At 40.6% G+C, this 26750-nt stretch overlaps 1 protein-coding gene across 43 annotated transcripts in view; it reads left to right on the top strand.

Moving 5' to 3' along the window:
- The window catches only part of ZBTB20 (zinc finger and BTB domain containing 20), an 848937-nt gene that overhangs the window by 795982 nt on the left and 26205 nt on the right, over positions 1 to 26750 (top strand). For 40 of the 43 annotated variants that reach the window (XM_043874099.1, XM_043874083.1, XM_043874098.1 and 37 more), the window contains 2 exons: positions 2923 to 3087; positions 3479 to 3666. In XM_043874099.1, the coding sequence (XP_043730034.1) occupies positions 3077 to 3087; positions 3479 to 3666 (199 nt within the window). In that variant the 5' untranslated portion in view covers positions 2923 to 3076. The remainder of the gene's footprint in view (positions 1 to 2922; positions 3088 to 3478; positions 3667 to 26750) is intronic. The other 3 variants (XM_043874124.1, XM_043874125.1, XM_043874127.1) reach the window with 1 other exon arrangement.

Consider the following 26750-nt stretch of genomic DNA (forward strand, 5'->3'; position numbering starts at 1 on the left):
CGTCTAACTTTTTCATTGGAGCTTTCATTTTCCGGTTGAGGGGCGACTTCATCAGAGTGTATAATTTTAACATTGAGGAGGGAGGGAGAGAGAGTGTGGGAAGAGGGAGGCGAGAGAGAGAGGGAGAGAGAGAGAAACAGAAAAGAAAGAAGGAAGCTAAGCGGCCAGAGAGCTTGGCAAACCAACCTTTGGCATGGTGACCAGGAGGAAGGTTCTGGTCTGGTGGGGAGTTTGCCTGAGACGCTGCCTGGAGTCAGCTGGTGCGCTGCTGCCCTCTAAAGGCTCCAGGGACTAGTACACAGCTTCTGAGGCTTGGTGAGACTTGCCCTCGAATACGCCATGTCCATGTTCTTCTTTTATACCAAAGAAGGTATTTTCAATTAATTACTACAAGACTTCCTTTTTCCCCCTCAATAAAATATGAGCTGCAAAACTAGGGTGCATGTCTAAATGTAGATGGTTGCTATGTTTTAGAGTTTCTTAGCTCTGGACAAAGGAATCCACTATTAGAGAGAGTGAGATGGAAAATGCATTGTTTCTAAGGTCAGTGAATGTCTCTGTTATGTGCAGTTGGGAAATAGCCCAGTGGTCTAAGAACAAGTAAAGGGATTTTAGGCAAATGAAGGAATGAAGAGCCAAAAGGTTGAGTTTTCAATATTCTCTATTTGTAGAGATGGTTTCAGTGTCTCTGTGCTATGAATGTTCCCCAGAGGTGATCCTTGAGAAGACAGACAGGAGGGTATGATTCAAGATGTCAGGTGGGAGGCAGGATCAAATCGAGAGAAGGAAGCGATGCCATCAATAGAAAGAACAATACAACTTCTGCAAAGTTAAAATGAAAGAGTAATGTTGGTGGGCTGGCCATACACTCACATTTCAAAGACGGTTTCTTCAATTTCCTGAAAGAAACCAAGGAAATTAGTACATCTGAAACTAGCCTAGACCTTATTTATGAACATCAGAAATAAATTTTTTATGTTAAGTGATGTCTGTCATTAGTGTTTCATCTCGATATTTAAATGACCCATGAGGACAAGCCTAGCTTTAGTGGGCAAAACAGTCCTACTCTTATCAAATGTACTTCTGGATTCCAAGGAAAACAGCCTGTCAAGGTAGATTTCCCTGCTGCATAAAGAGTAGGAAACTTAATTGGGATTCAGACTATAACTATTCTCAAAATATACTTTAATTTCAACTCAATTTCATTCCATCAACAAACCTATATTGAATGACAGCTTTGTCTAAGCTACTCTGCTTCACGGTATACACTAGACAGCAAATCTGGGAGGGGGGCAGAAACCAGGCTTGTTTTATTTCCAAGCCCATGCTGGCACATTGCAGGCACATAGTAAGTATTTGTGGAACGAATACATGAATAAATGAATAGGTGGAGGGAAGGAAGAAGGAACAAATGGGTGAACGCAGGGAATTAAAAAATAACTATGATGTTTTTTACCCTTAGAGAGTTTGCAGTCTCATATACATGGAATTCACCTGGAGTGCCAGCCTGACATGGTCATTCAGATTAGTGAAGGCAAAGCTGTGGCAGTGGAGAAATCAAGGAGGATGGGAGTCAGGAAGTAAACAACAGTCTAAATAAAAAGTGTTAAGGTGATAGCAATGCAAACAGAAAGGAAACATAGGTATGCAAAATATGAAGGATGCACAATTGTCAGGACTTGACAAAATGGCTTCAAGGCAGAAGAAGATGTGTGACCCTGAGGTGTCCAACATGGTGACAAACCTGGTGACAGACAGTGGTGAGAGAAACAGGGACTGTAGAGGAAGCGTTGATTTTCATGAAGAAAAAGCAGTTGGGTTTTGGGAACTCTAATCTCGGGTACTTCCTTACACTGAAAACCAGAAACCAGTTCCTAGAGGCCCACATAGACAATCAAGATTTGGAGGTTCATTCCTTTGTCACCATTTAATAAAGAGTTGGTAAAGGATTGCCGTTTGTTGCTTTTGTGTTGGCTTCCTCCATCCTAAAAATATGTCTAAACGCTCTCCCTCTATTTTCATCTTCACCATGCCATCTCTGCCTCCTGCCCTCTGGAAAAGCAGATTTGATTTCACAACCTGTTGGACCAGAAACACAGCATGCTAATTCATAACACCATATTCTGCGAGGGCAGATTTAACTACCCAGTACAACAAATTTCAATACAAAATATTCTGTATAACAAGTCCATTGCCATGCTTAGAGAAACAAGGGAAACATGGGAACAGACCCACTTACAACAAATTCTGTACCACACATAATCTTCTACCAGAAAATATTTTTTAAAAGTACTTTTTCTGTTCACTATACTATGATGATAGAAAAAGCTTAGAGCCAAGGAAACTGGCGGGGGTGGGTGGGGCGGTGTTCAGAGTATGACAAATAATTTGATTTGACTAGGGCCAAGGGTGCGTGCAGCGTAAGCTAAGTATGTATTCATTTATATCAGCTGCGTGGTCCGAGGGAGAGGGGCTGACTGACAGTTGAGCTCTGCCTCTTCCTACTCCTGGTCCCAAATCACAATTACTTTCTACTTCCCTTCACCCTTCTCTTCCCAAACACACAGTCACAGTCCTGCACTCCAGGATCATGCAGTAAATTATTTTTCTAAAAGGGAATCTTAAACTTCAGATGAGTAAAGAGTTGGAATAGAGGATCTCTATGTGACATCTTCCTTCTTTACCTGCTGGAGTCTAAGCTCTTCTCACTTTTCATTTGCTGCTCTAACAAAGTTTTTCATCACTACCCCTCTCATTGGTACAGCCTGCAAGTTTAGATTGTGATTTGAAATTATGTGTTGATCTAAAACAAAATCTAATAACAGCAAGAAAGTTGACTGTTCCGTAATGTGTTCCATGAATAGAAACTGAAAACCAGAAGGAACCTTTAAGGCCTTCTAATCCAAGCCCTTTATTTTACAGATGAGGAAACTGAAGCCCAGAGAGGTGAAGTGAGGTGCCCAAGTGCCACACAGCAAGTTAGAGGCACAGCTAGTACCATAGCTCAAGTCTCCTGACTCCCAGCCCAGTGCTCCTCCCATTACTCCACGGGTCCTGTCTCTAAGCTTCCTGACAAATGCTAGAACGGTAAAGCCTCCACTAGTATTTTTCCAGACCATGTTAAAACTCTTACGGGGGGAAGAAAGGATGCTTTCTTGGATAATGTCAGCCATACGTAGCTCAAGCTGTCTAAAGTTCTGGGACAGGGTCTTTTTATGCAGCCAACAGAGTCCAAATGTGGTGCTGTTTGCTTGGCCCATATGCTTTCATGTGTTCCCAGTTAGGCCATTACTGGAGGGGAAAAAAAAAAAAAACAAAAAACAAGAATCAGCTTGTTTTAAAACAAGGGACATACTGGACTCCTTCCCATCCCCCCTCAGGAAAAAAAAAAAAATCAAGTTATCTTTAACAGATTCTAAAAATGCCTTTTCCCAAATATGCAGTCAGTTCCTTCAAAGGGCCCTTTGTTTATTTTCAGGAAGAAACCCAAGACAGCTGAAAACCAGAAGGCATCTGAGGAGAATGAGATTACTCAGCCGGGTGGATCCAGCGCCAAGCCGGGCCTTCCCTGCCTGAACTTTGAAGCTGTTTTGTCTCCAGGCTCAGCCCTCATCCACTCAACACATTCACTGACAAACTCGCACGCTCATACCGGGTCATCTGACTGTGAGTACACCACTTACACCACTGAGGTGATGGTGTCTTCACGGTACTTGGAGCAGGCTTCTCCCCCCGGGTTCGGGCTTTTCTGCATTCAGAGCAAGCTGTTTCCATTCGGTCTTCCAAAGTAGCCAAAAGTAACTTACCACCATTTTGAGTCAGCCAGCATCTATATTTTCAAAGCTAGAGTGTGTTTTAAAACCAGGTGACCAGTCATTTGGCCTCAAAAGGCAGATTAATTACATGAACCACATTCTCTTTCATAACATTAACTCAAAAACAGAAGCTGTGTTGCTATTTTCTAATTATTCTTTTGTCCCCGTGATCTGAATAATGGTATTTCCACCATGACGAAATTCAATGACCAAATATGGACCTCAAAAGGAAACTTCCATTTTGAAATTACATAACACAAGTCAGCTTTGCATTAGTTATTGTAGCTTGGCTGAATTTCTCTTTCCAGTTTTTAATTTATTTTGAAGTGGTTAAAGGACAGCATAAATTTATAGAAGAAAAGAGAATGGCTTCCAAGAATTCAGAAGCCACCCAGACTTCACGTAGCCAATAAGAATTCAGGTTAAAAATATTTTTTAATTAAAAAAACTGCCTACGGGCTAAATTTGGAAATGGGCAGCTTAATGAGATTGTCGCTATTGAAATCACTCCATTGCTGTTTATTTTCACTGTCTTCCCACTAATCTGAGAATCACTTCTTCAAATTCTCTTTTAAGAAAGTTGATAAATCACGTTTAGAAGATATTTTCTCTTTCTGAAACATAACTCAGTACTTCAGAGAGAAAGCAACATGTGTGTTGACGATAGAAGGGAATAGGATAACTTGGAGTCCATTGGGAGAGAATATTCTTTTATTCCAACAGCTATTCAGAACTGACCTCCACAATGGATGTCAGGCAGAAAGTTGGAGTCTTCTTCTTTGGATTAAGCTAAGACCAAGAAAGTTTTCTTTTCAGAAAAGAACTCCATTTATCCTGTCCACAAAGCAAAAATTATTAATTAGGAAATGAGATTTTAAATCTCCTATTGTTATTTTTCTGACAAAGCAAACATAAAACTTTGCAGAAAGGGCGAGAGGTGAATGAGGCTGGGACATTCCATTCTGTATGTTCTTCATCATAATAGCCTCTAGATAAGGGACCTCACCTTTTTCTGCTTATGACTGAGCTGAGACCATACTTCAGCTGTCGCAAGAAAACGAAACAAGAAATAACAAGAGCCAAGTGTCTGCAACCCGTGTGCATTGTACCAAGGTGCTGATTCCATAGAGAAACTTGGGGGTCAGAAGTGGGGACTGTGTTCTGTGGACCGTCAAAATAGTAACATTCTTGGCCTTCTTGCCTGGCAGTCTCCAGCCTAATAGTAATTACAGGAAGAATTGGAAAATAGCATGGCACGGTGCCCATAGACATGTGCGCACTGTCCCTACCTACCAGGAAGGTAGCCTGTTCCTGTGGAGAAGGGCCTGGAGCTCCTGCATGCAGACCTCCAACGTCTGGCTTTCTGCCACAGCTTATGGGGAAGATTACATAGAATGGCCTTAGCCCAGAAATCCCGTTACAGCCAAATGAATGCTTTGCCGAATAGAAAGAAACAGCACTGGGCTGTTGATTATACTTTACCATAAGCATCCTTTGGCCAGCCTGTGACATTAACATGAAATATGTACAAGGAGCAGCCCCTTGGTGACCCTGAGGAAGCTAGTGGATCTGAGCTCAGTTAGGTCTGAATGCCATTGGAAGGGGAACAAATAGGGAGGAGAAAGCGAATCTCCAGCTGTTCAGAAAGTCATTCTGATTTCGCCATTAAGATGTGTAGATCTTTTCTGCTCCAACCTGTTGTTTAAATTGATTATACTTTTCTCCAAATATATTTGGATTGTAGTTTGTCCTGATTTGAGCCTACACTTAGAAGAAAATTGTTTTGAGGAAAGATTCACAGAAATCTGTCCATTTGGAGATTGCTTGAGAGAAGACAGGAAAGAGATTTATTTTAAGCTGTTAAAATTTTTGGATGCTCTTCTTGCATTCAAGAGAATTTTTTTTTTTTACTTTCAAATGTCATTCTTACCATAGATTAATTTAAAAGCCTAATTTCTTTAAGGTAAAATATTCAGTTTCTATTTAGAACTAACAGATTTGGGGCATTTAAAAATAGTGCCCTTGACTTGTTAGTATCTTTAACTTCAGAAACATTCCACCAGTATGTGGTGTTCTAAGTGTTCACAAGTGCCTGAATTTTTATAGCACCTTTTTATTTGTCATGTGTTTAGCTAAATTATTCTTAGGCATGGCTTAATGACCATTTTCTGTCAGTCATTATAATTCTTCCCAATTTACAGATGGGAAAACTAAGAAAATTGACACCCATATAGATGAATGCTTGATAATTAGGGGGAGGAGAGAGGGGGATGTTTGTGGATTTGCTGTCACTGTGAGCAACCTGAATTCTCTGTTCTGAGTCTGGAGATCGTATTCCTGGCTCGAAACAGGTTTCTTGAAAATGTGCAACTACTCATATTGGTGATGGGGTTATAGAACACGGTGAATAAGCATCCCCATGAATGCAAAGTCAGTTCTGCCTATGAACTGGTCAGGGTGGGCAACCCATGGTGCTGTTACCTCTAAAGGACACAGCCCATATTTTGGAGAAAAAGGACAAGTGTGACCTCTGAAATTCTCAGATGGCTATTTAACCTCCTGAGCCACTTCAAATCCAGCAAAGATTCCAGTAAAAGTCAAAGCAAGAGGGAATATGGCTGAGAAATGCTTTCCTTGGTGAAATGATGAGGTTAATATCACTACTGAAACACGTGCTCCTTTCCAGTGCGCCCACTATGATCACCTTCTAGAAATATTCCCCCACCACCCCTTAGCGTGTCACCTCCTCACCACTTCTGACAATCTCGTGGTAAACAAATGCAGATGATGGTAATGGGAGCCATTAAAATGAGCTTCCGAATGCAAAGGGCATCGAACCCCTAGGCGTCTGACAGAACAGTTTCCAAGGCGTAGGCTGAGGATGGGTGGAGCCAGCCTCTCCATTTAAACCGAGAAGTAGGACTAGACCTACTCCTACTCTCCTACCGCAGGAGAGCGGTTGGAGCTCTTCCCAGGAAAACCTTTCTTGACAACTGTCAAGCCTAGCACATCTCAGTCATGTACATGTGACAGACACTTCCATTTTGTCTTCCTCCAGATAAGGCTCCGGTCGAAGGGAGGAGCGATTTCCCCAACCCCCTTTGGCTGCCTCCCTACTTTGGAAGGACCTAGTTTGATGTCTGTTTTGTTGGAAGCTGACATCTGTGGTTACTTACCTTCTCGTGTCTTGCACTGGCCTCATCAAATTATCTCATTTTTTGTGTCCTTGCCAAGATGCACTTATGCATTAACAGTTTTTATTTATTTTTAATTTAACCTTTACACATTACCAAACTGTTGTGTGGGCGGGTTTAACTTTAGCTCTGTAGGTAGCATGAATCTTAAGGGGCTGAGCATTTTCGAGGGAGGAGCAGGGTGGTCTCTTTCTTTGCTCTCAGGCGTTCCACCTCACTTGGCCTTCCCCCTCCCAAACCTTTGCGTCAGTCCCCCCAGACCGAAGAGTTTAGTACACTTGGTTCATTATGAACTTTTAAGCAATTTTTTATGAGAACAAAACAAAGAGGATTTCTTTATGGCAAACTCCATTAATGCCACATTAAGGCTGACATTTTAATTACCCCAAAGTCAGGAAATGCAAAGTTCAGGTTCCCACAGCAACAGAAACTGTCCCCTTGAGTGCCGACATCACAGCGGATTTTTTCATTCCCGGATTACACAACACCAGGCGCGAGGACATTGTTTTTTATCCACGTACGTGGAAAGGAGCACAGCTTTTATCCTTTGTTTTTTTCCGGTAACTACAGTTGAGGATATGGGTCTTGAGCTTCCCTTCCCAAACCATCTATATGTATTATCCTGGAACGGAAGACGATTAGAGCTCTACATGTGCACACGGACAGAATTAAAGTTGCTGTGGGAACGTTAACTCTGATTTCCGGACTTCCGTGCCAGTCACATTTAAACCATAATGTTGTAATTTTTGGCATGTAATAAATGTGCATTTCATGTACACAGACAGAAAGAAGCATAAAATGTATTTTAAAGAGCAATTAATTACTAACTTTGTGATTAAAAAACATTTGGTGCATGTTCCTTCCCATTTAGCATCAGCTGCTGGTCTTAGCCAGGCCTAATAGATGACATACTGTGTCTCATCCTGTATCTCAGATGTACTTACTGTATGTTCCTGTTCTTCTAGATAATTAATTCCCTTAGTAAAGCTGTAGGGGGAAAACAAAATGGAAGGAATATGCAAGCATGTAAATAGGGTAAAGGATATTTTGAAGGAAATGATTCATTTCTGCAAATAAACCTCTTAGTTCCTGATAAAGAGCCAGAAATCTGCTAAGTGGGTGTAGACAAAGGTTTCTGGCCACCTTGGAGCATCTGGTCCAGGGCCATCAGACAAACTTGAAAGCAGATTTCCCCTGAATTCCGGGCATGCCCAATGGGGAAGTGATTTTACTCTGTAATAACTGTTCAGGCGTAAGGCTTCAAAAGTTGTCTTACTCTGTAATGGCTTTTCAGTTTATATTCAAACTGGAAAAGAAAAGTTGTAGGGACTCAGGTAAAATAGAAGTTTTTCCAAAGAACCCTTGATTTAGAGAGTAGTTTTTCATTCCTTCAGATTTGAATCTGGTTGACCTATTTGTGTTAGAGAAGGAAGTGTTTCAAAAAGAACTGTTTGAACAAGTTTGTTAGTGAAAAGAACTAGTAACCATCCCCCCAGCCACAGTGTTTAAGAACACAAATGCTTGGAGCATTATTTGAAACTGGGGTGGATTTTTACTGAAGGGATGTGTCATCTAAACTCTAAATTTAACATCTAAATTTAAGGGGAACATGCTTATGGAGAAGTTGAACAGAGGTTCTTGCTATTTATTCATTATCTCTCCTGTCATGTATTTATTCCTTTTGTTTAGTTTGATTGTGTGTTGTGTTTAACCTTTAAGAGAAAGAGTTCAGGTTTACAGAGCTCTGACTTGCTTTCACTTGGGCTATCTGTATGTGTGAATGTATGTCTGGATGAGTGAAAACCACTCATGCAAGTTTGAAGGTCTCTTTGGCAAATTTGACTGCGTGTTCAGAAAGTTTCCAATCAGAAAGCTGATTCAGTGTAAAACATTCCAAAAACTTCCTGAGGCACCTGTTCATATGAAAAGATTGGATTTCTGCTGGAGGTGCTCAGAAGGCAGTGTTTATAACTGAAGATCTCTGTTTGGAGTGCCAAAAAATGAAAAACATTTTGGCCCCCAAAAAACCTTCATAAATGTTCAAAATGTATCATCAAACAAAAGCTTCATTTGGATTCAAATGCGTGTATCTCAGCAGATGTGTCTAAACTAACTGGAATCCCACAGGAGCAGCTGAACTGGATTTTGGTATGTCTTGATAACTGAAAGAGTTATTCTTAGACTTTGGAAGGACAAAAATGGTCCATCTGTGAAGAACTGTAATAGAGACATGGCAAAAAACAGCATCCTCTGAAAGAGTTTATTTATGGAATTTAGGACAAGTTGGACAATCCTGAAAACATTTTGGGGTCACACTAATTTGCAGAAGAAATAGAGCCAAAATGGGATGAAATAAGTCACTACAGATCGTTATTATCTTATGGCTTTCTATTAATTTTCTAATAAGATTCCATATCAGTTAAACAGTAAATAGAGCATCTTTGATGCAACTAAATGCTCTCATTGTCCCCAGAGTGTCTCACATTTCTCTTTATTCTACTTCCTATAAAGAATTATATATTTACCTTTTCATCACTAACAGTTTAAACTTGTTTTTCCTGCTATTTCATTAACAAAGTAAACCTTTTACTTAATATGTGTGGGTTCATTTCTTTAAAGATAGTCTTTCCCTTCTTTCCTTCTCTGAGTTAATTGACACATAATTTCTTTGGAATTATTTTTATTACCTATGATACCCTCTTATTTAGAGGTTTCAGTTCTTAATCCCACACTTATACATTAGAAGGCCAGTTAATTTTCTTATTTACTCTAATTTCCTAGAGTTTCCACATAGTATATCTGGGGACACATTTATTTTTTAAAATCATATATCTTGGAGTTTCATGTCATAATCTATTTTTTATAAAATTGTCCCTCTTTTTAATAAAAATTATCCTTTCCCTACAATGCTAATGTAACTTCTGGAAGTCAGTCTTACCTCATTCACTCCTGCCTTCTTCCATTTAGTCACACATTAAATGCTGTCAGACCCCTGCGTCTGCGCCAAGACCTCAGCTAGGGACCAGGGCTGAAGAGACAAACAAAGTACTGTCCCCAAATTTTAGGAACTTGTGGTGTTCCCACACACTTTCACCAACTTTTAAACCTGTAAAGGGTACAGACGATTACAATATGGAAGTGTCTGACGATGCACAAAAGGCTCCCAGGCTCCTGAAGCAGTGGGAAGGGCTTCTCAAGAAAGATGACATTAGACCTGGATCAGGAAGGATTAGGTATATGTAAAGCAGCGGAGAGAGTGAATGGCCTTACAGCCAGAAGGGACAGAAGCAAAACCACAGAGGCACAGAAAGAGCCTGGTGTTCTCAGCAAACAGAGAAGTTCAGTTACCAGACTCAAACTTTCTTACAGTTTGCCTCATTTTAATATAAACTCACAGGACAGTCTGTATTTGAGTCACATCGCCTGTCATTAAAAGTCAGCTGGGCTGAACTGGATGTTCCTTTGGAGACATTTGCTTTCCAGATAAATAAGAAAGCAAGACACCACTTATTTTCTAATGGGTAAAAGTGTCTTTCTTTGCATGAGATCAGTAGATGTGGGCAAATATTAGGCAACATCTAGAGATAATTTATTGATGAAATGGTTCAAAATAACTTTCCATATTAAGAGGTTCATTCCAGGAGTCACAGAGTCACCTAGAAGTGCCATGCTGGAACTCAGTCACTGACTCGTGTTCCCTCCAGACTCTAGCAATCAGTCCCTTGGCAAATCTGGTCCTGTGGCCCATTGCTCTGAGTCACACCATGCCTTTCACTCTGCCAGATACTACATGAATGTGCTTGTGATTGTCCATGTGTAATTGTCAAGGCTGACTGCTGATCCTCAGGGTTCCATTCTTCATTTTGCCATCTCTTATCTTGCTGGAGCACATCTTTAATTTTTATCTGCAGCCGTTGGTGACAGTTTCATATGTGCTTCCTCTACTCGTGGGCAAATTTCATTATATAAAATTAGTGTTCCTTCATATCTGTCAGGGCTTCTCACATTCTGACTTAAAAAAATGTAGTACTGTCTTCAGAGACAGATCATGTGATCAACTGAGAGCATGCATGAGGAGTCTAGGAATTCCTTGCTTTAAGGTAATTTCAAGTCAGATCCTTCCACCAATCAAATTCATACCAGGTACCATAGTAAAACCTCTCATTACCACATGGGCTGAATAAGCACAGCTGCTTTCTTTTTTTTGCTTTTCTTCTGCTCCTACATCTTTTGTTCTCTCTAAGGAACGTATTGCAGTTAGAACTTTTTATCAGCATTGAAAGAGAGTAAAGTTAAGCTGGTCTAAACCTATTATTATACACATGGGGAAACTGAGGCCCAAAGACAACAAGGGTCATACCAAAAGGTTCTCAATATAGTGAGTAGAAGAGCCAAAGATATAATCTTACTCTTTGATATAGTTTTTTTTTTTTAATATAAACTGGAGCCCTTTACTCAGAGACTTAAAGTCTCATGGAAAAGTTTAGACATATTCACACCAACCACCCTGCAGGGTGGTTAAAGCTACATCCCTGTGTACTCGGATGCACCAGAGCATTAATTCACTCAATTCACTGGCTTGGCAACCACGTGTAGAGTACATCTTAGGTGTCTGGCACTACAGTGAGTTCTGCAGGGTCAGAAAGGTGGGGACAAACAGACTCTGTCACCAAGAATTCTTAGTCCATACCATCAAATCACCATTATCTTAGAAGTTAGAAAGTTCACAAAATATATTATAATCCAGTTAACATTAACATCCAGTTTAATTTATCAGGAAAGGTTCCATTTGAGCTCCCTTGAAGGATGGACAGAATTTTATTGGTGGTGAGGCATTAGGAAAAGGTATAAGATGTTTGCATTCTGGGGCAAAGGCAGTCTGTGGCGGGGTTTTAGGTGGGGGTTGCCATGATCTGGACTTTGCTTTGGGAAGATCTAATCTAGCAGCGGGGATGTGGAACATGCTTGTACATGGAAAAAGGTGAGTAGAGAGAAGACAAAATCCAGGAAGCTTTGTCAGTAGTTCAGATTGTTGGTTACCTGAGGGGGCTGGTGAAAGGGGCATAAGGAGGATCTAGACTCAACAGACTTTATGGATGTGGGTGGGCAGCTCCAGGAGCTAACAGAGTATTAGATAAGAGAAAAGAAATCATCAAAGACAGTTCCAAGAAGTCAAAGAGAGAAGATGAAAAAGAACTAGAGGACAGAATACAAGTCAATTTTATACAATGCTGAGTATGAGATGTCCCTGGTGGCTCAGATGGTGAAGAATCTGCCTGCAATGCAGGAGACCCCGATTCTATCCCTCAGTCAGGAAGATTCCCTGTAGAAGGGAATAGCTACCCACTCAGTATTCTTGCTTGGAGAATCCCATGGACAGAGGAATCTGGCGGACTACAGTCTATGGGGTCACACAGAGTCAGACACGAATGAGCAACTAACACTTTCACTTTCACTGAGTATGTGATAACAGGGGTAGACCCTGTGGAGACAGCTAACATCAAGCTCTAAATAGAATTCTGGAGTAGAACAGGAGGGATTTGAAATTAGGAATAGCAAATGCTTTGACCAAAAGGGCTATACATTAAGTCATGAATGTGAAGTAAATTCGAAAAAGATTTAGTTGAGAGGAAAAAAAAAAAGAAAATAGAACCTTAAGAAATATTTATACATTGCATGATAAGAAAGAAAAAGAAAATGGTTAACCCTCAAAGGAAGGAAAGAAAAGATGGTCTAAGACAGCATATATGCATAAATATATGTAAAGGAAATTTGAAAAGCAGGACAATTGAGAGGGACCACCAGGTAGAGGAAGGGTCTGCGGTGTTGGGTGCTCAGACAAGGAGGATGGGTAGCTCCCTGGAGGCTGCCAAGAGAAAAGAGTCAGATGTGCCACAAAAACACCATACAAAAGAGTTCAGGAGCAAAGAGAATTGAATAGGAAAGCAACAATTATGAATCAGTTTTTTTTTAAAAGCTTAATACTTTAAAAAGAAATAATGAACAGGTAATGCATAAGCAGGGTATGAATATTTTTATGATACAGCAGCCCCAAGCCCATTTATAGACTGAAAAATAAAACCCAGTGTTAAGGGAGACTCTGCAATTAAATAGGCAAGGTGAGAGAATTAGATCTCTCATTTTATAGGGCAATTGGGATGATAAATATATGTAAAGGAAATTTGAAATCACTACCCAAGCCCAAAGAATCAGTAATTTTATTACATTAATTCTTTTTCTAATTCTTTCTCTTCCCTGTAGCTAATAAGAAATAATGTTTTGCAAAAATTGTTACATCTTCTTTGGATGACTTCACAAATATTCACTAACCCTCAGTAATCTCTGAGCATTAGGTAGAGGACAGGTATTATATACTTTGAGCCTTTCCATTTTCTAAAAAATTTTAAAACAAGTTATTTCAAAGCATAACCCATTTTAAAAATGCCACATTCTGTGACTGTCTTTCATGTAGAACCAATTGAAGTAGTTACTAACAACAAGCCTATGTGTTGTTCTCAATGTACTCTCTCATTGTCACAGACATCGTCAAGTTCGTTATTTGTGGGCCATGTTTAACTTGTTTACTTAGTCTGTATTGTTCTCTTTGATGGTTAAAGACTTCCCTAAGGCCACTTTGGACACAAAGTATCTGCAATTCCTCCTACTTTAGGGTGGTGATCTGGAAACAACTAAATGAAATGTTATTTTGCTCTGATATTAAATTACTGTAAAACTAAGTAAGAAAATTATTTTATCGCTACTAGAAATTATACAAACAGCCACATGGAGGAATTTTGAGTTCGAGCTTTTATAATTTCACAGGGAACAATGAATTCATAGTTGACGTCAAAATGGACCTTGAGGAGGTTTTCCTTTCCTCTCCAACTCCAGAAAAGAATTCTCCCTGACTCATTTATCCTCAGTGGTTTTAGCTAGGTTCATGTTATCAATTTTACACCAAAATCTCACGCAGCCTTAGATGAGGGCAGACATAATTTTTAAGAAAGCTTGGTGTGGCACGTAGAATACCACAAAAAGAATTTCAAGAAGTGGTGACTAAATTAACTTTGCCATTCAGTTTTCTGCCATAATCATTTCCTTTCCTGTATAATCACTTATTGTCTCTTTGCCTCATATCTCAACTGGTACTTGGATATAAAGGAGATAATGAAAGGAAAGTGTATATAAATTTGAGCTACAGGGTGTAATCCCACATCTTATGGAAAATGCACTTGCAAATTCTGAACTTCAACTCTTGAGAACTTAACCCCATGGAAGAGGAAGTCTATCTGTTTTTTTTCCCAGGAAAATATCATAGGTTTTTCCACTTAGGCCTGGGTTTTGGGTGTTTTTTTTTTTTTTTCCTAATTTGAAGGAAAAAAAAATCCCTAAGTCTAGCCTATTCGATTTTATTCCTGACTTCAGGTTCCAGAGGGGTAATTGAAGCAGCCTCATACACCTGGGCTGACAGGCTGAGCAGCACTCCTCAGCAGCTTTGGTGTCCTCCAGTAGTGACAATGGGCTGAGGCTTTAAGCAGAGGGTAGGGCTTCCCTGATAGCTCAGTTGGTAAAGAATCCGCCTGCAATGTGGGAGACATCGGTTCGATCCCTGGGTTGGGAAGATCCCCTGGAGAAGGGAAAGGCTACCCACCCCAGTATTCTGGCCTGGAGAATTCCATGGACTGTATAGTCCATGGGGTAGCAAAGAGTTGGACATGACTGAGCGACTTTCACTTTCACTTTAAGCAGAGGGTAACCTTTCTCTCCAGGCTTCCCTGGTGGCTCAGATGGTAAAGAATCTGGTGCAATGCAGGAGATGCAGGTTGGGTCCCTGGATCGGGAAGATCCCCTGGAGGAGGGCATGGCAACCTACTCCAGTATTCTTGCCTGGAGAATCCCATGGACAGAGGAGCCTGGCAGGTTGAGGTCCAGGAGGTCACACAGAGTCGGACACGACTGAAGTGACTTAGCACGCACGCAGCATTTCCCTCCAGAGGAGGAATTCCTGACCTGGAGGCCTCGGGTATTTCACCAGCACCATGACTGCGCCTGCCTCTCAGGGTCTATGAACTCCCTAAGAAGATAGGCACACAGACGCATGCCAATGTGGACACCAGTGTGTAACTTTCCGTAGACTGGTGTCAGGGAACTAAAAGAAGGCAAGAGGCACTTCCCCAGGATGAACCCCAGTCAGAACCTGTGTCCTCAAACCTGCCCCCTAAAAGGAAACTAAGATTCAAAGGAGAAAGTCTGATGTGGGTTCTCAGGGAGCCCGCAAGCGTGCTGACAGACTTCAAAAGCTATTTCCTGAACATGTTGATGATGGACTAAGGGTTTGACCAAGTGTTGCTCTCACCCCAAGGCCTGGCTGGTTTGCCCTTTTACTTGTGAACTTCAGCATATGCATGAAGTTTACTTGTCTTTGCTTAACCTCCCTATGTTTCCATGTCCTCGAGTGCATGATGAGAATGACAATAATGTCTATCTTGCAGCATTAGTATAAGGGTTAGAGGGAGTGCTATATGGAAGCTCCAGAACAGACCAGACAGTGCTCAGTGAATCTGAGCATTTGCTTATAGTGTAAGGGTTTTAAATTATTAAATAAATATGGACTAAAAGTGATGCAACATAAGTGAAGCCTGTAGCAAGTTTTCCATCCCTTCCTCCTGCTGAGAGTGACTGAGACAGAAGCTGTGGGTCTGTAGGAGGGTCTACTCTTCACTTCAGGAAAAGGCCATGCCCCTGTCCTTGTCCCTTCTGAGATTCAGGCCTGATCCTTTCCATCATCTTTTTTCCTGCTTTTATTCCCCTGTTTTTCTTGTGTTTTTTAAATATTGGAAGAGAACTAATATGACTAGGCATCTACTTTGTGTCAAATACATGATATCATTCTTTACGAAACACTCCATTTTACAAATAAGGAAACTGGCTCAGAGAAGTTTAAAAAAAAAGTTTCTGAATCTACTTTCACGGGCTTGGAAAGGTTTAGCCTATTATTTACATTATAGTGTAGTATTAAGCTACTATGTTCTTTCTTGTCCTCAAGTATGTTCTAATCTGTGAGAGATTTTCACATTATGGAGAGTGGATGCGTGTGTTGTCTGTCCTCAGAGTGCACTGTGGAAGTCGTGGCTGTCCCTACTGTGCTTAGGCACCTTTTCACGGTCTGTCTCCCAGCCCTATTACCCGACGAGGCCAAAGCATCAGGTCCTGAGAGTGGGCACACTGCCATGCTGCCACGTCAGACAGAGGAGAGGGCCCCTTCTAAGATGACACTCTTACAACTGAAGAAATGCATCTAGTATCTTTCTGAAAGACGGTCTGCCTAATGGCTTCAGAGTATTTTGAAATAAATCAAAATAGAGGTAAAGTTTGAAGTGTAAATGTGTTTTAGTGCCAAGGAGGATTGCTCTTAATCACTCAGCTCACTTACCTTCCTCCATTCTGAAGCAGTTTTCAGCAGTTGGGAAAAAGCATAGTCTTAAGAAATTCAGTGAGACCTGTTGGTTCTTTGTACCCAGTGAGCCTTTCCTGTCCTGGGGTGCCTATGTAGTTTGAGGTAATGGATAGATAAAACTTCAGGCATTTGCTTCTCTCAACTGTGGAGCCCTTTTGCTGCTGAGTATAGAATTCCAGAGACACACGGGTATGGAACTTGAGCTATAAGGCTTTTAGTAATAGTCGCAGATCAAATGCTTAACTAGATTGTATGCAAGTCAGTATAAATCCTAAGTCCGAGTTTTAAAATAATAACATACTGAGTCATGATTTGTACATCTCATATGCTGTATTCCTTAAATCACATGTTGTTGGCTAATCAGCAGAACCCAAGATGCAAATTAAATGATACAATATTTACAGAGAAAATACATGTATAGCTTGCAAAGTAATGATCCTGGATCCTCAGGGTTGCAATTCTACCAAAAAAAAAAAAAGATACCAGTTGCAATCTGAACTCTCAACATTGTATCCAAGAAAGGAATGAATATACAATAGAGAGAGTTTCAGGACAGAACTTCCTGGTTAAAGGAGTGTGGACCTTCAAGAGACATGCTTGAGAAAGAATCAGAAGAAATACTAGGTAAGACAAATTAATTATTCCTAGTCCTCAAATAATATTCTAGAAGTTAAATTATTAATTTTTTATTTTGTCTGGGTGGAAGAATTTGTTAGGGCAGAAATTCTATCTTGTTCACTGCTGATTTCTTAGCACCTAACAGAGAAGTGCTTAGTCATAGTAGGAGCTCAGCAAATCTTTATTGAACAAATGAATGAATGAAGGAATGTGATAGGGAGAACTGAGCAAAAGTGAGAGTGTGTTTGTGAGAATTTCTCCCATTTGTAAAAGTAGAGTTACTGATTTTTCACCTAATTGTTTTCTTTCAGCAGACCAACAAAACAAAGTGTATCACAGATACCCACTGGTTTTTATGCTGGGAAAACAGAACCACTTTCTGTTGGATGTAGGCTGCTACATGTTTTGATTCGAGTAGCAATATGGGAGGGTTAAGGTCGACTTTGTAGGATAATCTGGTGCCTGTTTTTGATAGATATCATGAAAATAGACACTTGTTTTCAAGATGCTGAAACAGATGATTAGGCAAAAGCTCCAGCAAACCTTGAAACAACAAAAAGGAAAGGTTTTCCCACTCCCACTTCCCTGCATCCTGCACAGGTTTCAGCAACCCCACACCCTCCTCCTGGTCTCACCGTTTTCCCAGGTCTCAGCTTGGCCTAGAGAGTACAGCATGTGTCAGTCTAGCAAAGATACAGTTCTCGAGAAATCCACTCCCCACCCATGCTCCCAAGCCTCTCTCAGGGGAAGGACGTCATGTGATCTGCAGCAGATGGAGCTGGCCCAGGGACACAAGCAGTTGGCATGGAATAGAATCCTGGTGCCCTCCTGCTGAAAGGGCCCTCCAACTCTCTGCCCACCCTCCCTCCACTGGCTGGACAGTAGAAAGATGTGTCAAAAAACAAATTCCTGGCTGAATACAAAGAGGATTGTATGAATGAGAGATGAGTTCATGCCTCCAGAAGTCTCCGCCATCCCACTTGAATAGAAAGCTAACTTTGAAGTCACTCTGTTCTCCATGGCACAATTTCGTACAGACTCAGCTTCAGAATATTGTTGCCATCTGCTGCCAGTGCATAAGACTAAGGAAGTATTGGGGATGGTAGGAGGGGGCCAGGCAGGAGGAAAGAAGAGAGACACTCAAAGTGGGCTAATGATCGCCTTTGTGTTGGAGTCCAGGTTTCAGAACATCAGTCCTGTCCTTCAAGAACAAAACGTCAGTGTGTCTTAGACCACACCAGGCGCCGGCACATCAGATAAGACCTGGGCTGTGTGGTGCTCAGTCGCCGAGCCTTGAAAAGTGCTCAAAGTGAAATTAAAGGAGCAGACTGAGAAGACTGAAAGGAGAAAGGCTTAGGGTAGAACACAATCAGGAGGGCTCTGCAGATACGTGTTAGGGTTACAGTATTCCAGAAATGAATCTACTAATTAAAGGGCCAGAAAATGCTACAGAGAACAGAAATCAAAGGATATTAGAAGAAATGAGACACTTCTCCTTATACTTTGAATACATGGTGATCCTTTAGTAGAAACTCAGGGTGAAAGTGACCTGCCTATTGTGTCCTGTTGTGGATTTAAACAGTTGATTAAGAGTTATAGATGGTTGTACTAGAGGCATGGCTGGGTAGTCCTTTTAAAAACAGAAAAGACTGTTAAGCAAAGCCAAGTAAGACCAGAGAACATCTCTGCAAGGCAGTGACTAGCTCGTGGATCTTCGTAGTTTCCCTGATATTATCTGTATAAATAATTGGTTATGGCACAGAATCATATTGCTAATTTATATACTGAAATGACATGCCAGAGAATAATTCTTAATCCGGGGTATACACTAGTGAAAAAAATATTACTGTTAATTTTGCTTTTGAGAAAGTTCAGCTAGTTGAAAGCAAGTACTCTTATAGTCAGTAGTAGTTTTGAATCTCGAGTTTGAGAACTTGCAAGGTGGGGAGATAGAAATCCTTTTGGCCATACAAGGAAATAATGTCATCTGCGATGTGTGTGATATAAGCATTGACAATCCTAAGCATGCAAAAATCACTTTAGGGAGCACGAAGTCATAGCCCAGCAGTATGTCACACCCAGTGCCTTTTGCCCAACTGTGGCCAAAACAGTTCATTTGCTGCTGTGTGAGCTCTGGCCTTGACTCCTGTCTGCCATCAGGAACAAGTCACACAACTGTGACTCAACCACAATTAGAATATTAGTAATGTCCTTAGTCTATCTTGTATACTGTTTCTCTTCTTAGGAACCCTATTCTATTTTATTTGTCCTACAACATCCTTGTGAAGCACAAGTTTTACACGTGGGATAACTAGTTCACCAAGGAATAACTTAATTCTTTGTCTCTAAATATGAAATGATTGATAACCATTATATGGCACAGCTCATTTTACTGTTTTTCACATTATTTCAGGTTTCCCAAGCAAAGGGCATATTTTATCTTTCTCATTATTATTTTTAATTGGTTTTCAGAAAACTTGAGATAAAAACAGAATTTAACAAATATCCCATGGAGATATTTGGTGTTCTCTTTCCTTTCAAGAATAAATTAAGACCTTCTCCACTCCTCTCTCCTGACTTTCTCGGCAGATAGTCAAAATCCCATGCCAATTTTCAAATGAATAAGAGTTCATTCTATTAGCTTGATCACAGTCCCCCTACTAAGGGAGCCCAGCCTTGTAAATTCATGTCTGGAATCTGCAGAAGTTACTTTTGATTATAAACTTTAACAGTATGACCTGAAGGTTTTTAAACAGTACTAATATGTGACCTGGTTATGAGTTCAGCAATAAATTTCTACCCAGTACGCGAAAGGCCAAAGAGAAAACTAGTGTCTTTTATTCTCTCTGGTGACCCACACTAAATGTTGCATATTTGCTTTGTAAATGAGGACACCCAGTGGCCACCAAGTGAAAATATTCTAAACAATTCCTGACACTTTTTATGCAAATATAAATACCCATTGTCAAAGCTTATTGATAGATCATCTCTGTAACATCTGTTAACAAGCAGTTGAGCTTCCCTAAGTTAAGCAAGAGTGGTGAGAGTTGGGTCTGATCACTTTGGTACCACATCACAGATTGGCCATCTCTTCTCATTTTGAGTTGCAGTGTGGCTCAGCTTCTGCATCTTCACATGACTTGAGGCCCCAGTGAGCTGCCTCTTGGGGGGAATGGAACCAAAGAGGTGTGGACGGTATGACCTGTGTCAAAAGTCACAAATGAAGGAGCACAGATTGTGGGGGATGCAGTGAACACAAAAAAGCTCACTTGCCTTAGACCCTGAATTCATACTGAACACTGAACTTCCCCATTGAGAAGGGGTGCTATGATAAAGGACAGGGGGAAGAGCATTGCCCACAACTGCAGGGGTGAAAATACCCCTGGGCCTAGAGCTTGTAGACACGGAGAAAAGGCGCATCCTCAGGACCCATAAGTTGTCATCAGCATGTCTGGGATATGCAGGGGAGAAATGAGCAAACAAACCCTTAGATGAGACCTATTCAGTGGAAAGAAGTGTGATGGGCAGTGTGAGGATTCGATGATCTGTGATGAAGCTATAGTTATAACAAGGTAAGGTACCAGCCTCCAAGAAGCTGAGAGCCTTCTTAAAGAGATAATATGTGCTTAGTCGCTCAGTGGTATCCGACTCTTTATGACCCCATGGACTGTAGCCCACCAGGCTCCTCTGTCCATGGGGATTCTCCAGGCAAGAATACTGGAGTGGGTTGCCATACCCTCCTCCAGGGGATCTTCCCAAGCCAGGGATCGAACCCAGGTCTCCCCTGTTGCGGGTGGATTTTTTACCATCTGAGCCACCAGGGGAGCCCAAGAAAACTAGAGTGGGTAGCCGATCCCTTCTCCAGGGGAACTTCCTGACTCAGAAATCAAACCAGGGTCTCCTGCATTGCTGGTGGATTCTTTACCAGCTGAACTATCCGGGAAGCCCTCTTATAGAGAGAAGGCAGGCACAAATGAAGAAAACTGAAGACAGAATAATCAATGACATACTGTTAAGGACTATTAGAAAGTTCTGATCTATCCTACAACATTGAGGTACAAGAACTGTTTCCTTACTTTTCTATAGAAAATTAAACCAAGGTCCCTCTCAGTAAGGTTAGCAAAAAATCTAGTCAAGTTTTAGGGCTTCCTTCCCCTCTCTAGACTTGTACAAGACTCATGAAATCTAGGGAGTGGTCAGATTCTTAGTCTATAATAGTCTTCATCATCAATATTCCTTGTCTACCTAACAAACTTGCCAATTTGACTGGTCCATCTTACTGCCCAGCACTGCTGTAGTAGTGGTCTTTACTACTGAGTGTGGACCCAGCCCAAAATCATCATTGTCCCTCCCAAGTGAGTGCCTTTTTATTTCTAGCCTCCAAAAGTACACCAAGCAGTCAACCCAACTGGAGTCGTGTACCTCACACTTTGACACCTTCCTCATTTGAGGGGAAGTTTGGGCTCAGAAGCCACACTACCAAGGAGCCCAGAAATGAGGGCAAGACTTGGTCTTTCTTAATTGCCTTATTATTATGAAAGTTTTATAGTTCCATAAAAAAATAGAAATTAATGTTTCAGTTTCTTACCTCACCATCAGTGGGAACTAGGAAAAGAAAGAACTCAGGATGGACTTCAGTAATCAAAGAAGAATCCACAGAAAAGAAAGAACTTTGAACTGGGTTCTCAAATGGTACCTAAGATTTGTTGAGTAGAGAAAGAACGATAATCTTAGGACTCGGGACAAATTCAGCAGCAGAAGAGAATTAAGAATGAATGCACTACATCAAGATATTTGCAAATGCAGGAGACCTGGGTTCAGTCCCTGAGTTGGGACGATCCTCTGGAGAAGGGAATGGCAACCCACTCCAGTATTCTTGCCTGGAGAGTCCCATAGACAGAGAGCCTGGCAAGTTACATACAGTCTATAGGGTCATAAAAAGTTGGACTCTACTGAGCAACTAACACACAGCTTCTTGGATTAATGCAGAGATTTTATCTGGGGAAAAATGAGGAAATAAGATCAAATTGGTGAAATAAGTCAAGATAATTAAAATGTTACCTATAGCAATAGAAGACTCTTAAACAGCTTAATATCTTTTATCCTATAATATGTAAACAATATAATAAAACATTATATAAAAGATACAATCAAGAATATAATAAAAATAAGATTAAAATATAGTACCTTACTCCTAATTAGAATAATTGCAAATTATACCTTCCACTTCACTTACCAGTGCTTTCCAAGTTTTTAAGTTCTAACAACATTTATTTAGACTCTTCTTCATCTCAGCATGAGCCAAAAAGGAACTTACGTCTTATTTTTTCTTATGGAAATCCTGTGCCTGCTTCTATAATGTATCACCCTAGGTGGGCTGTTGAGATGTAGTTTCAGCTACTTTCTTAAACTGACCCATATCAAATCACCTCCGTTCTGTCTTAATCAGTTATCCAGCAAAACAAATTTACCTTTTTCCTTGGCTTTTCCTTGTTACTTTGAGAAGGTGTATGCTGTATGTCAGTCGTGTCCAACTCTTTGCAACCCCATGGACTGTAGCCCACCAGGCTCCTCTGTCCATGGGATTCTCCAGGCAAGAATCCCACTGGAGTGGGTTGCCATTTCCTTCTCTGGGGGATCCTCCTGACCCAGGGATTGAATCCGGGTCTTCCGCGTGTAGAAGGCCTTCATTCCTCGGTAGAACAATCTGTCATGGCTCTAGTCCACACTCTCCATACAGAAAAAATTTATCCATCTCCTGCCAACAAACAGCTATGCTTAAAAACTGGTTGTCACAATGAAGGCAGCTTATTTTTTTCTAGGGAGACACAAGCAAAGAGAACATTTGAGCATGAATCTGAATGTCTGCTTCGAAAGCAGTCTCAGAACAGTGAGCAGCAGAGGAAGTTTTGTGAATTGAGGAGCTCTGTGATTATTTTTTCCAGTATTCTTGCCTGGAAAATCCCATGGACAGAGGAGCCTGGTAGGCTACAGTCCATGGGGTCGCTAAGAGTCGGACAGGACTGAGCAACTTCACTTTCACTTTTCACTTTCACACATTGGAGAAGGAAATAGCAACCCTCTCCAGTGTTCTTGCCTGGAGAATCCCAGGGACAGGGGAGCCTGGTGGACTGCCGTCTATGGGGTCTCACAGAGTCGGACACGACTGAAGTGACTTAGCAGCAGCAGCAGCAGCAGCAGCAGTGATTATTTTAGTCAAAAAGCTCTTGTAAAATGACACTATGGGGTTCTGTTTTCTCACTTACTGAAGTTCAGATAAAAGTTTTCCCAAAGTCAAAAAATTAATTTCTTACCTAACTATACTTCATCACCAGTTGATGATATTTTCCAAAGGAGTGCCTCAACTCACTGCAGTTAAAATTTTTGTTTTCCCTCTAAAAAATAAGTATATGATGATGAAGAGATCAAAAGGAGAATAGATTAGTAAGTAAAGATGCTGGTTTTTATATAAACACTTTTTAAGTGTACAGTTTCCTCCCAAGCAAAATAAAGGACTTATTAACTATGCATTTGAATATATAGACCCTTCTGTAAGGCCTATCCAAAGCCAAGTTCAAACTGCATACTTTGTGAATTTAAGTAGATCCTTTTGTTCATTTTTTTATCCCACCCACAGATGCAGTATCTCTGTGTTTTTGTTCCTCAGATTTAGTGAACAAAGGAAAAGGTTACAATAGGGCAGCAGCTAAATTTGTAAGGAAAGAGCTTTAGGGGGGAAAAAAATCAAACCCCTAAAGGTGTCTCAAAAGGTTTACAATATAAGAGGATTTAAAAGCATCAACCTCAGATTTCATTGACTTTTTTCCTTAGTCCCAGCAGGTCCTCCCTCTTCAAGAAGAAGCCATTTCATTTCAGCTTTAGAATGAAGGCATAGGTGTCTTTCAGAATGTTGTCTAGAATTATAGCTATCCAATGCCTTTGTTCACAGAGTTAAAACTTAGCTTTCGCAACTTGTACTGTAAGAGAGTACAAGTTGAATTTTTTGAATTTGAATTTGAATTCAAAGTTGAATTTGAACTTTCAGTCTTTTGTTCCACTGGAATCAGATGCTCAAAGTATGTAAATTCATTAAGTATGTAGCTTGAAGTGTTAACTTATGTTATGAAGTGTTAACTTATGTTTATAATTGGTCCCATAAAGTTGATGTATAATTATTTGTTGATTAATTGATAATAAACTCACCTCATAACTAAAAGGATTTAAGTTGGCTTGAAAAAATATTCAATACATTAATAAATAGGAAAATATATTTGTATATGGCTATAAAAAGAAATCAGAATAGAAGTGAAATAAGGAGTTGAGTGAGAGAGAGGGTAAATTTTACATAGAAGAGGGCATCATAGGTCCTACATAGTTGCTAAAGTGTGGCCTAATTTTATTTTTACTCTTTCAAGTAAAAATTTGATGTTAATTCATCACAAAACTTTCATTTATTCATTTATGTACATACATTTATCCATACAACTGTAATGCTGATACTGGTCCCTTCATTGATTTTATAGTTACATAAGTATATAAAATATGCATTTCAAAATAACTTTTTATTTTTTATACAATTTTTATGGAGAAGGACTTGATGACCCACTCCAGCATTCTTGTCTGGAAAATCCCCTGGACAAAGGAGCCTGGCGAGCTACAGTCCATGGGGTCACAAAGAGTCAGACATGACTGAGCAACTAAACAACAAACATACAATTTTTAAAGCTTACTTTCCATTTACAGTTATTACAGAATGTTAGCTATATTCCCCACATTGTACAATACATCCTGGAGCCTATCTTACACCCAACAGTTTGTACCTCTCACTTCCCCATACCCTATACCACCCCTACCCCATGGGTAATCATTAGTTTGTTCTCTATATCTGCGAGTCTGCTTCTTTTCTATTATATTCACTAGTTTGTTGTATTTTTTATATTCCATATGTCAGTGATATCATGCAGTATTTTGGAGAAGGAAATGGCAACCCACTCGAGTATTCTTGCCTGGAGAATTCCATGGGCAGAGGAACCTAGTGGGCTATGGTCCATGGGGTTGCAAAGAGTCAGACACGACTGAGCAACTATCACTCAGTCATTCATACAGTATTTATCCTTCTCTATCTGATCTATTTCACTTAGCATAATGCCCTCCAAGTCCATCTATGTTGCTGCAAATGGCGAAATATTGTTCTTTTTTATGGCTGAATAGTATTCCATTATATATATGAAAGTGAAAGTGTTAGTTGCTCAGTTGTGTCTGACTCTTTGTGACCCCATGGACTGTAGCCCACCAGGCTCCTCTGTCCATGGAATTGTCCAAGCAAGAATAGTGGAGTGGGCTGCCATTTCCTTCTCCAGGGGATCTTCCTGACCCAGGGATCAAACCCAGGTCTCCTGCATCCCAGGCAGATTCTTTACCATTTGAACTACCTGGGAAGCCTGGGTATATATATGTGTGTGTGTGTGTGTGTGTGTGTGTGTGTGTATGCTTATGCTTCTTAAGGACCTTTAAGTACTTAAAATGTGCTCCAGAATGAATGAAAGTTCATTATTTGCATGAATTAATATATGAATGAAAATTCAAGTAATATAAAACATACCTAACCAAAATATTGAGACCATAAATAAAAAATCATTAGTAATTTTAATATCTCCATCTACCTGAAATAATAAGTAGTGACTTTAAAATTTCATACAGAGTGCTCCCAACTTTAATAGGTTGTATATTCCTGAAAATATGTTTGGAAGTCAAATTTATGAAAATTGAAGAATTGATTTCAGTTTTAGGAGAATTCTGTTACCAATGATAAAAAAATAAAAAAGATGAAATAGTTAATGGTTCCTGTAATCCAGGCTACGACAATCTGGAAGACGGGGAAAACCCTCATTGGGAGATAGCTCAAAGCACCCCCTGCTTACCAGGAATGGGTAAGCAAGCATATGAGGCATCTCCTTCTCAAATACTGATGACCTTCCTACAGTTCACCTACAGAGGCAATGAGAGCAGGAATATGCTACGTGTATGGAGCCAGGGGGCTTCCCAGGTGGTTCAGGGGTAAAGAACCTGCAAGAACCTGCCTGCCAAGCAGGAGACATGGGTTTGATCCCTCATCAGGAAGATCCCCTGGGAGGAAATGGCAACCCACTCCAGTGTTCTTGCCTGGAAAATCCCATGGACAGAGGAGCCTGGTGGGCTACAGTCCATGGGATAGCAAAAGAGACAGATACAACTTAGTCACTAAACAACAACAGATGGAGCTAGGGTAGAAGAAAGAGGTCTAGCTCTGCCTACTGCCTCCCACTTGCATTAGTGATTTTCCCAGAGCCACCCTGTGAAGATGCCAGTGAGATAGAGAGGGGAGGAACATACAGGACCATCTGCTCTAGATGGTGGAATCTGTGAGCAAGCAACCTCTAACCCCGTGTGGTGCAGAGACTCAGCAAGTGTCCACCCCAGGCAAAGAGGTAAAATAAACATGACTGAGTTCAGGCACCTGGCAGGACAAAAAGATGTAGATTTGGGGAGAAAGGGGCCTTAGTTGCCACATGCATCCCAGCTTTCTCCAGTAAGAACTGGATCCTTCCCAATGGGACCAACTTGGTAAGTAGCACCAAAATGTGAAAGTTCAACATGATCACTCATCACCTGATAATATGAAAGAGC

Source organism: Cervus elaphus, chromosome 19, assembly GCF_910594005.1.
Source record: "Cervus elaphus chromosome 19, mCerEla1.1, whole genome shotgun sequence".
NCBI lineage: Eukaryota > Metazoa > Chordata > Mammalia > Artiodactyla > Cervidae > Cervus > Cervus elaphus.